The sequence below is a fragment of the Microtus oregoni genome, unplaced genomic scaffold, assembly GCF_018167655.1.
Source record: "Microtus oregoni isolate MIOR12 unplaced genomic scaffold, Mior012 000010F_ref0000083, whole genome shotgun sequence".
NCBI classification, from domain to species: Eukaryota; Metazoa; Chordata; class Mammalia; order Rodentia; family Cricetidae; genus Microtus; species Microtus oregoni.
In genome coordinates this window covers 2,744,664-2,761,046 of record NW_024543069.1, presented here as the reverse complement: position 1 = coordinate 2,761,046, position 16,383 = coordinate 2,744,664, and the positions used below count along the sequence as shown (strand labels likewise).

The 16,383-nt window shown below is 47.1% G+C and overlaps 1 protein-coding gene across 1 annotated transcript; it reads left to right on the top strand.

Annotated features, from left to right (window-relative positions):
• Positions 1-1,064: 1,064 nt before the first annotated feature.
• Sfrp2 (secreted frizzled related protein 2) lies at positions 1,065-8,577 on the top strand. The gene is made up of 3 exons (XM_041659232.1): positions 1,065-1,946; positions 4,085-4,165; positions 7,432-8,577. Exons 1-3 carry the CDS (start codon positions 1,445-1,447, stop codon positions 7,734-7,736), a joined length of 888 nt encoding a protein of 295 aa, XP_041515166.1. The 5' UTR covers positions 1,065-1,444; the 3' UTR covers positions 7,737-8,577.
• The last annotated feature ends 7,806 nt before the right edge of the window (positions 8,578-16,383 follow it).

Here is a 16,383-nt window from a genome sequence, read left to right as displayed (position 1 = left end):
TACCTACCTTACATATGAAAGAGGATCGCTTCCCGGGGCCGGGGGTCCCTACCCAGGACCTACAAGAGCCCACTGAAAAGGAAGCTGACCCTTAAGATCAGGGGTAGGTTTGGGAGAAGAAGCATCCCCCACACACTGTCTCTTAGTCCCCCTTACGCTCGCTCCCTGGCCTAGCACCTTACTGTTGAGGCTTAGTCTCCATTCTCTTCCAGTTTACAGCCCTGCGGCACTAGGTTCCCTATTCAGACAGAGCAGAGGATGGCCTGTTGGCTCGCTTCTCACATCCGGTGACCAGGATGGTGTCCCTGGTTGTAACGGGATGAATGAGCCAATTGTGCGGAAGACATGCTTTTGGAAACCTCTAGGCAGGAGTCTCTCTGCCTTTTACCTTCCCAACCTGTTAACCTCCTGTAGCTAATATTCATAAGCCCAGTTATTGCTTCAGTGTCCTCTCCTGAGGCAATCCTGAGCTATTTATGTTTGAGAGCCCGTTCTGCCCTCAATTACGGAATCCCTTCAGAAGGCAAAATCTCTTCTCCAAAACGGAGAGACCCTTGTGAGTCTGGCAAGTCCTCTACAATGACAGAATCCTATAGAAACCCCAGCAAAATAGCAACTCGATGCATCATTGTTCTTACGTTTTATGATTCAGAATGCATCGAAAGGCAGTGGAAATCCACTTCACGAGCCAGCCTGCTCCACTTCGGCTGAAAACGAAGTTCTCCCTTGCAGCCTGGAGCATTCAGTCCTAGGCTGGAACCGTGAGGCACAAAGAGCCCAGAGTTGCCGGTTCGTGGTTTCCCGGGGACACAGTGCTGATACCAAGGACTGCGGAACATCAATAAGCGTGCAGGCCACGCACGCCATAAAACACGTTCCAGCCCAAACCCAGCCGCGAGGCTGCCAGCCTTGCTCCACGCGTGCCCCTAACTTTCGCTGCCTCGGCCTCACTCTCTGCTCGCACAGTGGGACGCAGGGGCCTCGCTAGTCCGCTTGCAAGGGGGGCTGCCAGAGCGCGCGCGCAGCGGCTGCTGCATCGGGGAGGGGGCGCAGCCCGAATTTCCTGCCAGTTAGCGCGTGAGGGGCATTCTTAACGCAAAACCAGTTCCAGAAAGTAGTGACCTGCCTCCTCAGATTACTCCGGGCTGGCTCCTCCCTTGCTCCCCACTCCACCTCCAGATTTGCATAAAAAAGGCCAAGAAAACTCTGGCTGGGCCCCAACCGCCGCTCACTCTGCTCCCCCGGGTCGAGCCCCCCGGAGCTGCGCGCGGGCTTGCAGCGCCTGCCCGCACCGACTTCCCAGCGCTCGGCTTCGCGCATTCGTGGCGCCGGCTTTCCAGAGCCCACGAGCAGGTCTGGGACGAACTCAGGCTCCGGCTGCTCGCGCTTCCCCGACTCGGCTGCCTCCGCCCCCGGCTCCAACCCCGGGGGTCGCAAGTCCACGATGCCGCGGGGCCCTGTCTCGCTGCTGCTGCTAGTCCTTGCCTCGCACTGCTGCCTGGGCTCGGCGCGTGGGCTCTTCCTCTTCGGCCAGCCCGACTTCTCCTACAAGCGCAGCAACTGCAAGCCCATCCCGGCCAACCTGCAGCTCTGCCACGGCATCGAGTACCAGAACATGCGGCTGCCCAACCTGCTGGGCCATGAGACCATGAAGGAGGTGCTGGAGCAGGCGGGAGCCTGGATTCCGCTGGTTATGAAGCAGTGCCACCCAGACACCAAGAAGTTCCTGTGCTCGCTCTTTGCCCCTGTCTGCCTAGACGACCTAGACGAAACTATCCAGCCGTGCCACTCTCTCTGCGTGCAGGTGAAGGATCGCTGTGCCCCGGTCATGTCCGCCTTCGGCTTCCCCTGGCCCGACATGCTGGAATGCGACCGTTTCCCGCAGGACAACGACCTCTGCATCCCCCTCGCTAGCAGCGACCACCTCCTGCCGGCGACAGAGGAAGGTAAGCCTTCCGTCTTCGTTCCACCCACTCCCAACTAGCCCGAGGTGCTAGGACTGGGGGCGGGGAGACCCCGTAGCCTCCACTCCACATCCTGGTTAGTCCCGGCTGGGGGTTCCAGTCTTAGAGATGGCTGAAGCTCCCTCCCTGCCCTGATCGGCTGCCATATGGTGTACCAAACATGAGCTACTCAGCTCCTTGCCAAAACGCCTCTCTGGTTATAACAGCTCCCCTTAGGGAGTTAAGAAAGTCAAACGAAAGTGCCAATTCTTGTTTGGAGATGCTTGCTCTGTGGCCACGCTTCTGAAAGCGTTTAGCATGGCCGGGTACTGGGGATGAACACCCAGGCCAGAGGATTCTGCTTAGCCCTTCTCTTCACGTTCTTGTCCCACTGGACAAAAACCCACGATACACACCGATCGCCCTTTGAGCTACTTTTTGTCCTTTGCCAATTTAGGTCTTGGAGATAAAGTGAAGACTGGCTGAGAGCGAGTGGAAGCCTGGATGTCGGTTTTAACTGCCCAGGTGATGGAGAAAGAGAGGATAAAGGGAATCTCCAGGATTCGTCTTTTTGTTACTATCAGCTTTTATCTGAGGAGTGGTTTTAATTAGCTAGAGAAAATCATGCAAAAGAGTTCCCTCAAGTTTTTAGAAAACAGAGAGAAGTTCATAGGCAAACACCATCAAAGCAATGAAAACCTCATGGGTGCTTGCTATTTTTCCTGAAAGGAAAAAGTATACAATGTGTCTGAGCTGATTTAGGCCCTCTAAAATAGAAAGGGGCTCCTAATCCCTCTCCAGGATCCAGCAGCATCTCCCTTTCAATCTCTAATTGTTTTCCTGCAGACATCATTAGTCGAAGAAAATACAAAGTTGTTTAGCAATCTTTCCTGGCAGGCACCATGAGTCTGCAATCATCTTATTGGTTAGGTTTCTAATTTATTGCAAATGTTTGGCATTTTTCAAACATTTGTCCAACATATACCAGAGTAACCAATACAGGTTGGTGGCATTTCATAGACATTCTGAGCCCTCCCCAGTGGAAGTGTGTCTCTCAGGATGGGGAGAGCTGAGGCAGTTTTGTGTGGGTTGCTTCTGGTAAACTAGGTATTTTCTCCAAAATACACTTTCTTCCTTCAAAATAAGCCCATATGCCTGCAAATTCTGCTCTTTGGTATTTTTAAAATCGGGTATCTTTTCTATTATGAGTCACGAAGCTGTGTGTGTGTGTGTGTGTGCGTGCGTGCACGCATGTGTGTGAAAATTCAATTGCATACTAGTGAAAACCTATATAATTGCATTCAAATTTTAAAGACAACATTAGGCATGTTTATAAATCAGCGGAAAAAATGTTTTCTTCTTTTTCATGAGCATGTGTTCTCTTACAACAGTCTTAGGCCCATAACTGTGTGAACACACAGAATCCCTGGCCCTCTGCTCAGACAAAGCTCACAGAAAGTTTTCCTTCCTCTGGATCAGCTAGTCTTGGGGTTTGTTTGCTTGCATAGGATAGGCAACAAGCTCCTGTACCAGGGATCTGGAGGGGAATAAGTCAGTCAAACACAAACTTGGCAGGAAGAAAGGTGAAGGGGAGCCAGTGAGAGCTGGCTGTTGGAATTACTGAGATGTGCTTCCAAGATGCAAAGGCTAGCCATCCCACCCGGCCCAGAGGAGAAAATTTATGCAAAAGATTCCCCCAGACCAAGCTCCCTGCTGAGCAGGAGGGGTTTTCTGCCGGTCCTACGGATTAGAACCTAGAATCATCTCTCTACCGTACTTTATGGTCATACATCTTCCCAGTCCCTCTGGGGTTTGGATCTTCTGGTGCTTTCTAAACAGATACTCGGGAATGACTGACTTCATCCCAGGAGTGAGGAGAATGAACTGAAAAGCTGCAGCCTCTGGGTCATCTTGCAGCACCCACAGATCCACTGTCCGCAACTCCCTTTTGGTTTGGGGGACAGTGCTATTAGGCAGGATGTGCAGTCATTCTATTTCGCCCAACCAGAGATGGAAAGAGCAGCACTTAGCAACGAGGGGCCCTATTTTTATAGAGGAGGCAGAAGCAGGGTCACATGGGACAATGGGCGCCTGCTGCCCTGTTGAAGCAGACTCACTGAAGCCCTTTCTTACATTTCCAGCCCCGAAGGTGTGTGAAGCCTGCAAGACTAAAAACGAAGATGACAACGATATCATGGAAACGCTTTGTAAAAATGATTTTGGTAAGTAACTGACACCGGCTGCAGACTCCACAGCCATTCACTGGCTGGGGAAAGCTAAAGTGTAGACCAGGATGCAGTCTCCAGATATGGCTAGGTGGCACATGATCACCTCGCCTGCTCCCTAGGGACTGCCTGCTTCTCAGCTCTCATCGTGTCTGTCTCGTACTGACTCACCCTGGATCATGTTCCGTTTCCTTAAACAATAATCGGATGGGAATTTCTCAAATTGCCGGTGCCCAATGGCTAACTTCTAATCTCTGGCTTTTGTGTGTGTGTGTGCATGCCAAAGCACAGAATCTTGTGCGGCGTATCTTTCTCAGTTGCTTGAGAGGAGCACCAAAAACGAGAAAGCACGCGTGACCCTCAGCAAAATAGATTCAAGCCCCTAAACTGGCCCCTAATAAACACTTGCTCTGGCACCAAATGAAAATATTTCCACCCTCTTTGTAGCGCAGAGTGACACATTTATCACCGTTTTACAAAGAGTCAGGAAAGAAGAAAGTTTTCCAGGTTAGGTGATGCTGCCGCTCCTGGGACAGACGAAGTAGGGCTCTACGAGCAGTGTTATCCACGGAACTCAAACATTAAGTCATGCTCCTAAGGGGGTTATAGGAGGAAAAACAGAATTTCTTCGCAGAGAACACCACTTGGACCTACTTACCGTCCTCAGGTCCCCAGGGGAAGGGAGGAGACGAGCTAGACACAGAGGCAAAGCCAGAATCAGAATCAGGCGTGGCCAAGGACTTTACCCAGAATGCACTGCTGTTTTAATCCTCCAATGAACAGGCATCCTTGGTTGTATTAGAGGGATGGGTATCCCTTAACGGTATCGTTCAGTCAGATTTTGCAAGTTGTTGGTGAGTATAGAAGGCCACTGGCTCACCAAGTCACACGGATTCTAAGAGATCCATATTGACATTTCTGAAGACTCAGCAAACCCTGAGGGCTGGGGAAACGGGGCCAGGCTGCCCCTGTCGACAACGACCTCGCCACCCTGAAATCTCAGGCCATCATGTCTCAGGAAGTGCCCGGTTCCTGACCTATACCCGACACAGGAGAGACTTGACACTGTCGAGGGAGGAGACCAGCAGCGCTAGAGTTCCAAGTCCTTTCCCACGGGAGGAGTCACGCAAGGGGCCCATCAGGTTTCCTATGTCTGTATTCAAACATACAGACCTCAAACTATCACAGGGCCAGGCATTCAGTGGTGGGCAGTGTTCAGTCTCAAGATACAAGTCACAATCCTTTACTGCCACAAGGCAGATGATTATTTAGTGAAATTTATGAATCTGAAATATTTTCTCCTGGCAGCTTATGTTCTTTGTGTACACACATAAGATTTCTCTTCTGACTTTCATGGGACTCCAAAGCAGATACATGTAGGAGACCACATGCACACGTACGCACATACACGCCACTTGCTTGCTCTGTGGCTTCCCTCACAGAAGACAAACTGAAGGAAAATGCCATACGAAGGTCTGGGACAAAGAAGCAGTGTGAGTGTGCCATACGGTGCAGCAATCAGGAGCTCTATCCTCTGTCCCCTATGGGGACAATGAGGGAGTGTTTCATTTTGTCTCTGTTCTTTGGGGAGGTAGTAGATGGAGCAGCTGAGCAATGGGGCTGATTGAACTTGCAGAGTCCAGGCACACAGCACTTCCCACCCAAACCACGCATTTGAAACTGAGGGATGAAAAGCCCCTCCTTACCTCCACAGGGCAGGTTAGGTCACCTCTAACTGCTCCCACCCCCATATACAGCATGCCACTGAGTGGGGACTGTCACAGGTGCCTCCTGCCACATTCTGTATCCCCAGCCATACCTTCCAGAGCAAGAATGTTATTTGGGGCCTTTAATTCCCTATGTTTTATTTCAGCTTCAAGTCTAAGGAAGAACCCCATTTCCCTCATGACATGTTTTAGAGCTAAAGAAGGGTAGTTAACACGCTTCCAGCTCAAAATGATAATTCTTCTGGGGTTGACACTCAGGAGTGTACCATTGAATCACAAGAACATGTGACATTTCCGCACAGTTTATTCCTTAAACTCTGAGAAGTCAGCACTGCGGGTCAGATGAGAACCATATCAGACAAAACCCATTCACCTAGCCACAGCACCCTTGCTTTACTGAGTTCAGTACCCATCATTTCCTTTCTGGCAGGAGAGTCAGCTCAGTTGAATTCCCTGTCTGAATTATTTTTAAAAGGAGAAGAAAACCTCAAAGACATCCACATACAAAATTCTCCACTATTACTAATTTAAACAATGCATTAAACCCCATCAAAGTTGGGGAGTCATACACGCGTGTCATCTGTTACAGCTGTCGGTGGCACCAGGAGTCTTAGGACACACTGAAGTGGAGCTTAATGCTTCACAAGGACGGGGATCTGACGTTGCCTCCGAAGAACACGGTGGTAGTGCAGACAGAGGTTTGGGGACTGAGCTGGGACACAGCTACCTGGGTGGCCTGGGACAAGTCATGGCCACTTCTCTCAATTTGCATCTTTGTGTACTAATGAGCTTTTAATGGGATGACCCTTTCTAACCTGAAAATTCTATCCTTTTCCTGCATGTGTGGAGTCCTGAAATTTAATCCCAGCGTGTGTATTTCCCAAAGCAGTGTTCGTGGCTATAAAATGTGTCTTTTATAGTAAACAACGTACTTTTTGGTCTCAACGTTCTAATGACTCTACATACACATTTTGGAAAGAGTACATACGTGATCTGTAAATGCCTTGGCCTTGGCCGGGCAAATGAGAGCACATGAGGATGAAGTCTTCAGAAAAACTTTTATGGCTAAACATGTTGTGCTCTTAAAAAGGAGACTTGCATACTTTTCGTCCTTGTTACTTTTCCCAAATCAAAAGCAGCTGCTAGGTCCACTCTCCTTCCCCTGTAATCTGTTCTTCAGAAAGCGGTGACTGTGGTACCATTTCCTCACAGGTTTGTCCAGAAACCTCTGTGACAGAATAAGCCCAGTTTAACCTTTACAGCCTGGGAGACTCATGTTTCACCCGAGAGTTAGGCATTTCTCCCCATGCTGAAGTCTCTTCCAGTAGGGGAGTCGTTTGCTGAGGGTGGCATGAACCACATGCCAAGAGGCTTACCAACACAAAAGCTTCTTCCAGGCTCTTGTCTTTTTGGTTATAGGACTCTCCTCTTCCTCCCACAGGCCAAGCACAGAACAGATAGCCAAGCTAACACTACCCGGCTCTCCCTCATCATAACTCATGTTCTATGTTGTCCCCGCCCCTCTTGTCTTTGCAGCACTGAAAATCAAAGTGAAGGAGATAACCTACATCAACAGAGACACCAAAATCATCCTGGAAACCAAGAGCAAGACCATTTATAAGCTGAACGGCGTGTCTGAAAGGGACCTGAAGAAATCGGTGCTGTGGCTCAAAGACAGCCTGCAGTGCACCTGTGAGGAGATGAACGACATCAACGCGCCCTACCTGGTCATGGGACAGAAGCAGGGTGGGGAGCTGGTGATCACCTCGGTGAAACGGTGGCAGAAGGGCCAGCGAGAATTCAAGCGCATCTCCCGCAGCATCCGCAAGCTGCAGTGCTAGTTTGCTAGTGGGCTCTGGGCTCGGTGGACCACTTCCGCTCTGCGAATTGACTTCCGGTTTCCCAAGCACAGTCCTGAAAGCTCCGGCCCCAACTTGGAGCAGCTTGCCCTGCCTCTTGCATGTGTGTATCCCTAATGTTTCCTGAGTTATAAGGCCCTAGGAGGCCCCGGGAACGGATAGCTGTTTTCACATAGAGGGAAATCCCATCCAGATCTTGTAGAAATATCCAAGCTAATAAAATCGTGACTCTTTTTATGAAGTTTGAAAACAGCTCGTTTTAAGGTTAGTTTTGAGTAAGTAGTACCGTGACTTGAGGGGCATCCCCTCTCTGGTCAGTCCGTTGGTTTGTTCTGTGCACTAAGGTTGCCATGCCAGGCAAATTGTTTCATTTTTCTCTGTGGACTACCCTTGTGGGCCCCAGACTTGGTTGAGATAAAGCTGGCTGTTATCTCGACATCTTCCTCTGTTCCAGCCTCGGCGTCTACGTCTTAAGGGACGCTTCATCGCTCCTTTCACACCCTCATTGCCTTCGCCCGTTGCATGCGTCCCATCCCAGCTACAGAACTTCAGTTTATAAGAGTACAATTAACCACTCCTTGTTGCATGAAAGCGTCACATAAAGGACGAAGCAAATGCAGTCTTAGAAATTGGCTTGAGCATTTTAAACTTTGTTTAAAGCATTTTTTACTCTCTATCTTTTTCATATTTGCAAATTAAATCATTGTAGCTTACTTGTAATATACGTAGTAGTTTACCGGGAGAAGTTGTAAAAATATTGCTTTAACCAACACTGTAAATATTTCAGATAAACATTATATTCTTTGTATATAAACTTTACATCCTGTTATACCTAGTCCTTGTCTTCTGTCATGCTCCCTTTGACCAAGGAGCCAGGAGGGAGGCCTGAGGCCCAGCCGTCCCTCCAGCACGTTGACGCTCCCAGCTACTGCAGAATTTGATCAGGAATCTCCTCTTCCTTCGTTAGCATGTACCTCACCTCTCAGCCAGAATTCATCACTGCAAATCCCAGAGGCTTGAAGGCTCTTGTTGGCCCTTCTCAGCAGTTCAGTTACATGCAATGCGACTCTGACCTGCAGGGCCACAGGCTTCGTAATCCCGCTGCTCCCTGCAGGAGATTCTTACTGTGAGAAAGCAGCCCTTGTGGACATGGTAATTCCGTCCCCACGTAAGCTCTGCCCCCTGAGGTAAAGAAAGTCACGGTTTGGAGGACATGACTGGAAGCCAGGATAAAGGGAGAGGGTGCTAAAAAACAGAAGAGTCAAACAGATGGCCATAAATGCCTGCCTCAATCCATGGCGGCCACTATGGCAGTAGCTTAGACTGGGTGGTTAAAGTCAACAGAAATCTATTTCTTAAGGCTCTGGCACTCGGAGAGGTCAAGGAGCCAACAGATTCAGTGTCTGATGAAGACTCCGCTTCATAGATGGCTCCTTCTCACTGTCTCCTAACGTGGCAAAGGGGGTGAAAACCTAGCCTGGAGAAGCTTAAACATTTTAAAAAAGAAGACTAGCCTCAACAGAGAAGCTAAGGATTATATAATTATAGATCCCTAGGCAGCTCATGCCTCTTTCCTTTAATAAATAGCTCAAGATAGGATTTGCTCTATAAAAACAAACCTAAGTGTTTTTTGAGTGGCACTTCCCAGCTCAAAAAGGATAAAAAGCGATACTTACAAACACAGTTCAGTGGACTCAAATTCACAGCACAGGGGGCTCAGCTACCCAAAAATACTCCCCATCCCCCCCTACTCCCTGTTTCTCATCAAACAATGATCTGTCTGAATACTTCCAGCACATACACTATCAGGTTTTCAATGTTCTATAGTGAAAGGGGGGGAAACATTGAAGATCAAATCCAAGCATAAGCCCTCGACACTGCCCTTTGCCCTGTATTTACCTTATGCAGTTACTGAGTCTGCAGGATTGAACCGTGTGATGTTTGTCTGTGAAACACATTGTGTATGTACAACCTAATTTATTAACTCAGCAAATATTTACTGATCGCCAGTTATTGGACAGTGGCTCATTCATCAATAAATATACATCAAGTGTATATCCACAAGCCAGACACTTATCTAAGTGTGGATGCAGCAGTTCTGCCCTAGTCCAACTTTGTTCTAGAGAAATTATACCAGATTCCGGTGATACAAGCACAGGCACTCCAGTAAAGAGGAGAGGCACACACCATCATCGGGTGTCAAAGAGACCCGTCCATCGCCTTCAGGGATGTGCAGATGAGAGAACAGCTAACAAAAGCAGAAAACAGAATGCTTGACTCATTCGAGAAATGTCAGTGGCTCACACCAGAATGCTGTCTATTAAGACAGTTAAGAGAGACCGCACTGCCTACAGTGGTTAATTTAATCTGTCAGTTCTACTGGATGGGGAAATGCCTAGTGCATTAGTAAACCCAGGTCTGGGCATCTGGAGTGACGTCATGTGTGCTCTGATTTAATCCTTGACAGGTACATAATACGATAGCGTTATCAGGAAGCGGTGAGAGACAGGACACGGCAGGAGTTGAAAGAGAGCAGGAAGAGGTCACAGGGAAGGTGTCTTGAAGGCTGCATCTTACTTGGCCTCTTCCTGTATCTCCTTTCCCTGATTTCTGGCTGCCATGATTGAACTGCCCTAAACCACCGTGCCCTCCCCACCATGGTAGAGCGAACCCTCTAAAACTGTGAACAAACAGAAACCCTCTCCTTCCTTTCAGGTTGTCTGTGTCTGGCAACAGAGAGAAGGCTGAGTAGCACAGCACTGTCCCTTCTGGGCCTATCCGACCCAAAGACTCCCCGCCTTGCTACTCCAGGATGCCATCTAGACACAGAAGCCACCTTCCTTTTCTAAGTGATGGTAACCATGCCTGGAAGACTTTCTGGTGTGAGGACGGTCACACCACTTCCTCCTCCGATCCTACTTGCACACGACCTACTAAGCCTGCAGGGTCCACTGTGATAGCATCAGCTTCTGCTCTGATCCTTTCCTGCTTTGCTCTGAAATCCACGAACTCATGACGCAAGAGCGGTCGAGCATCCTCCAGCTCACGTAACACAGGAGACAGGACCAACCTCAGCCAACCTGAAAGGACTACTCACAATCATCGTGGGTGGAAGTAGAAATGAAGGGCAGAGGAAGTTTGAGAACCTCGCAAAGAGGTGGGAGTCCATCCACTCCGAGATGCGTCTGAAACTGTAAGCAAGTGCCCTTTGTGAGCCCAACTTTTCATTCTTTTGGATATGCGTCGACAGGGTACAGCTGGTGATTCATACGGCCACGGCGCGTTTAGAATTCTGAAGATCTGTCAAACCATTTTCCAAAGCGGTTGCGTTTTACAAGGCTGCTTGTAATTTACGAGGAATTTCACATCGTCACCCGAACTTGTCATTATCTGGCGTTTTCCTGCCAGCCAGCCATTCCGATGGGTGTGAAGCTGCGTTTCGCTGTGGCTTTGACCTGTATTTCCCTACTGGTTTTTGATGGCATCATGATCCACGCCAGCCCCAAAGCATAAACAACCCCACAGTTCATGATTTGTGAACTGAATGTGGTGTGTTCCTGGGGTGGAATATTATTCATCCCCCGAAAGCACTGACGTGCCGAGGCATGTTACATGTATGATGTATGAGTATCGGAAGCAAGGCACTGGCATGTGAGGCGCCCAAGTCGAGCAAATGCTTTGTTGACTCCCATGGGAGGCCTTGCCCTTTCTGAGGAGTAAATGGGAGGGGTAGGAAGGAGGTGGGGAGGGAATAGGAAGAGAGGAAGGAGGAGAAACTGTGGTAAGTATGTAAAATAAATTAAAAATCCAATAAAAATATGAAAAAGATGCCAGGCAAAAGCCCATATAATTTAGAGTTGCATTGATGTATTGTTGGACTAGATATGCAAACATCAGGGAGGAGTTGCTCCAGACACCACTCTCCCAGGTGCAATTGATGCAAAAGCAAAAGGATTTTTATTCTGTCATGACATGGCCCTTCAGGATCAGGATATGAAGGACATCCGATAGCTGTTACAGTCCATCTTTTAAAGCAAAATCTCATTGAAGCACAATAAATCTGTTGTGGGTATCTTGCCAAGGATATAAATGACCCCTTTGTTCACTGTGTCCACACTATGCACTACCCATATGCTAATCCTTTAATAACCCCTTCAGTTATTAGAGCCACTGAGGATACCCTGTGGTCTTTTACTGTTTGGTGCTATCCACAGTCTCAGGAATCCACCGTGTTTTGGAATGCCCCCCCTCAAGCACAAAAGGGAACCATTCTACATAGCGACACCTTGAACTCTAAGCAATCTAGCATCGAAGGAGATGCATTGCCATTGGAGTCTGGGGAAGAGCAGGGAGGAACGGAAGCTGCCAGGCCCTGGAATGAGGGGCTGTACTTCCACAAACTCAAATGGGGAAAGCAGAAGTTTCTGCCAACAGAGGGGGGCCTGAGAGCCCTAAGGTGTAGGCATGACATGAAGTTTCAGGTACCTGGAATGGGGATGCAGCTCAGAAGCAGAGAGCTTGCCTAGCACACAGGAAAGCCTGGTTCTAGCACAGTGAAAGTAATGATATCGCTAGTAATAATAATTTTCAGCTATTTGCATGGGTAGGAAGCAGAGTAGATCAAACATGTGTTAGAAGTCAAAACTAACAGCAGCCTCCTGTAGGTGAGTCTATAGCTGGCCTTGTTTAAGAACATTCTTATTTTTCTTTCATAAGAACAAGACTTTGGTGGAACAGAGCTGTGGTGTGATTCTGGCAATTAATCCTAAAGTACAGGAGATATGAGGGCAGGTCCTAAATACAGACCCCACACCACAGCCTCGGGGGCAGGAGTTATGAGGGCAGGTCCTAAATACTGACCCCACACCATAGCCTCAGGGGCAGGAAGCTGGGACAGCCTGGGTGTTGCTAAGCATTCTCTTTTGATCCTGCAGTAAGCTGGTGACAAGCACCACAAGGGATGCTTCCGAGGACGAAAAGACCTCAGACCCCAAGGCCTGGGCAAACTGTGAGTGTTTGAGAAAGACCAGCTCTTTTTATGGCTGGGTCAATGGACTAGTTTGCCTGGGATGGGCTGTCTGGCTTCTAACTGAGGGAAGAGGAGACAACGTTAAAGGCACTGGCAAAAAGAAAACAGGGTGAGGGGAGGGACAGGAGCCCCAGGGAGGACTGAAATGTGGTTCTCCCTCCCACTGAGGGGCCCCTGCACTCAATAAACTAGAATGACCCTGGCTGAACTTCCAAGCTTGGAACTACGACTGCTTTTTAAAAGGAGTTCTTCTTTCTCAAGATCAATTGTTCAGCAGAACTGAAAAGCTTGCCCTCGGAAGAGCCTCGGTCCTAAAAACCTGCAGGGCAAGCCATTAAAAGCAGGAATGTGGCATTTCTCCTAGGGAGCGGGCACACCACACCCACCCCTGTCACTGTAGAAAGCCTGCTACCCTCTTCTCTAAACGACCCAGAAACCGGAGAACCTGAGAGCCCGGGGTCTAGCTAGCATTATTGAAAGGAACTGGCTGTTACATGAACCTTAAACCACATGGCCTTTGGTTGTGAGGCTGCCCTGGGCCAAGAGCTGTTTGTTAACACTGTCAGGCCCCAGCTTACAAACAAACCACGTTCCCAACGTGCATTTGCAAGGCTGTGGTTTGAAAGGCAGAATGCATTTTCCGCATAGATGCAGGTTAGAGATGGCAATTAGGGCTGCAGGCCAGCATCGAGGGAAACACGAGGACATGCACACATGTGCATGTGCAGGCAGGGGCATGTGCATGCGCACACCACACACACACACACACACACACACACACACACACACACACGGCTCTAAGAGGGTTAGGGCCTGTATGTTTTAGCTGGGGGAAAAATACCAACCAATAGTGTCACAGTGCCAATAACAAAAAAACTAGATAAGCAATAAAGTTGAGTATCTTTCCTTTGCACTGGTTTTTAATGTTTTAATAAAAGCAGACTTCCTCAAAAACAAAAACAGACAGCACCAAGGGGTCTGTACAGTCAGGCTTAGGGCTCAGGGAAAACTGGGACTATAAGGAAGAACTAGGGAGTTGGGAGCCAGACCAACTTGCAGGAAACTTGGTAATTCTTAAGTACCCAATGTCTACACCTAACAAAAACACGGTATCCACAAAGCAGCCTGAGGGGAGATGAGATCGGAGGACTCAGCCTGCTCAAGCCTTCACAGCTGTTCCTTCACCTAAACTGGAGACTGTCTTCAGAGCCCCATCCTGTAGGCAATTAATCCCACCGAAGCACAAGTTGGCCCCTGGCTCCCGGAATCGAAGTCCAGAACCCTAAGTGCTCATCCACACTAGTAACTGAGACCAGGCAAGCTAGTGCAACCCTAACCGCCAGGATGAGTTTGGATTTAATGCTCCCACCCCAACAGACACCGAATCTACCGCCTGTACTTTACCTCGGCTTTTCCAAGTGCCTGGCGCTGCACCTCACTGCATGCACCTGGTTCCTTTGTAACCACGTAGTTAGCTTAATGCTAATCAGTTACACATTTTCTGTCACTGTGAAAAAGAAAAAAAAAAAAGGAAAAGAAAGGACTAAATGGGAGGACAATTCATTTGTAAAAACAACGCGAAGGAGTTTTGCAAGACCTAACCATCAAGGGGCCTGCGGTTGGATTGACCTCAGAAAGCCAGGAGAAAGGAGGAGAATTAATGGGCAGAGAACGGGTAGGAAGGAGCTGGAATAAGTAGCTTAGTGCCTACGTGATTACTTGAGTGTTTCCCGGACACTACACATCCACGCTAATGCAGCTCGCGACAACAAAACCTTTCATTTCTTCCAACTGCTTTGTATCCTCCCCCATGTCTACTGACTCAGACCGTTTTTAAACCATATTTGTTTTGGGTTTTGTTTTGTGGGGTTTTTTTTTTGTTTGTTTGTTTTGTTTTGTAGTATGTGAGCCCACATGGGCTAAGCAAGCAAGTGCTCTACTCTATACCCCCAGTCCTCTTTGAACTTTCTGTTTTGATGCGTGGTCTCAGTCAGTGTGAACTCACTCGGTATACTCTGGAGATTTGAACTTGTGATCCTCCTGCCTCGGCGGTGGCACAAATAATAAAAACCCAGAGACGGATATTGGGGTTCAACCTGAAAGTCAGAAAAGCAAAACAGCCAGCCACTGGCTCTGGGTTTTGGTCATTCAATGGAGTATGGATATTTGTCATTGTTTAGGGAATGATGGTTACAAGTTATTATTGGTAATGGTCAGGGGAAAAAAAGCTAAACATAGGAAATTGAATTCAAGGTTCTTGTTTGGAAAAGAAAACAAGGGAGTATGGATAGGATAGGATAAAATGGTAGATTATTGAATCTACTCTGAAAAGAAAAAAAATGAAGGATTCTATAAGATAGGGTAGATTATTGAATCTACTTCTAAAAAGCAACTACTAGTTTTAAATGTTTTAAATTGGATTGGACTTTTGTGTATTGTATACAAATTTGAGATTAATTTTGTTAAAACATACTGTACATGTGTTTCTAATTTTGTTCAAGGTATTATGCCTGTACAGCTCATTTAGCAATGTAAGGTAAATTTCTAGTCCTTGAAGGTTATTATTACCAACTGTTTAGGATAATAAGGAAATGCAGGTAAGTAATTAGTCACCTATTATAATCAAACTTATAGTCACATTAGGCATGTTTTCAAGGTCAAACAAAGATATATTTTAGATAGACAAGTCATCTTCAAACACTTCAGAGATCTACAGAATATGACACTTAAGATGTTTTAATAACATAGGCTCTTTTTATGACAATGAGACATGTCTGCTCCTGGCAGTACCAATCTACTTCAGAGAAGATAATGGGCATCAAAGATTGATCACCGGAGACACAGCCAATCAGAGGAAAAGATGGGTAGAGAAGGTAAAAACACACTCAACACCACAAAGATCATAACGACACCAACAAAAACTAGTGACCCTACAACAGCAAGACTTAAACACCCAAATACAGATGAAGCAGAAGAAAATCACCTAAAAAATAGCTTTAGGAGAATGTGCAAGGCTCTTAAAGAGGAAATGAAAAATTTCCTAATAGAAATGGAGGAAAAAACAAACAAAAAATTGGAAAAAATCAACAAATCCCATAAAGAAAAATCAAGAAAAAGTAATCAAACAGATGAAAGAAATGATTTAAGTCTGAAATAGAGACAATAAAAAAAACACAAACCAAGTTAGGAGATAACGATCAGGAACCACAAATGCAAGCATAAACAGCAGAATACAAGGGATGGAAGAGAGACTCTCCAGTGCTGAAAATACAATAGAAGAAATAGACTCATTGTTCAAAGAAAACATTAAGTCTAACAAAAGCTTAACTCAAAAACCCAGGAAATATGGGACACCATTAAAAGACCAAACCTAAGAATAATAGGGATAAAAGAAGAATTCCAACTCAAAAGTACAGAAAATATATTCAACAAAATCATAGAAGAAAACTTTCCCAATCTAAAGAAAGATATACAAATGAAGATACAAGAAGCTTACAAAACACCAAATAGGCTGGATCAAAAAATAATCTCCCTAGCTATATAATAATTATAACACTAAACATACAGAATAAAGAAAGAATATTAAGAGCTGCAAAGGAA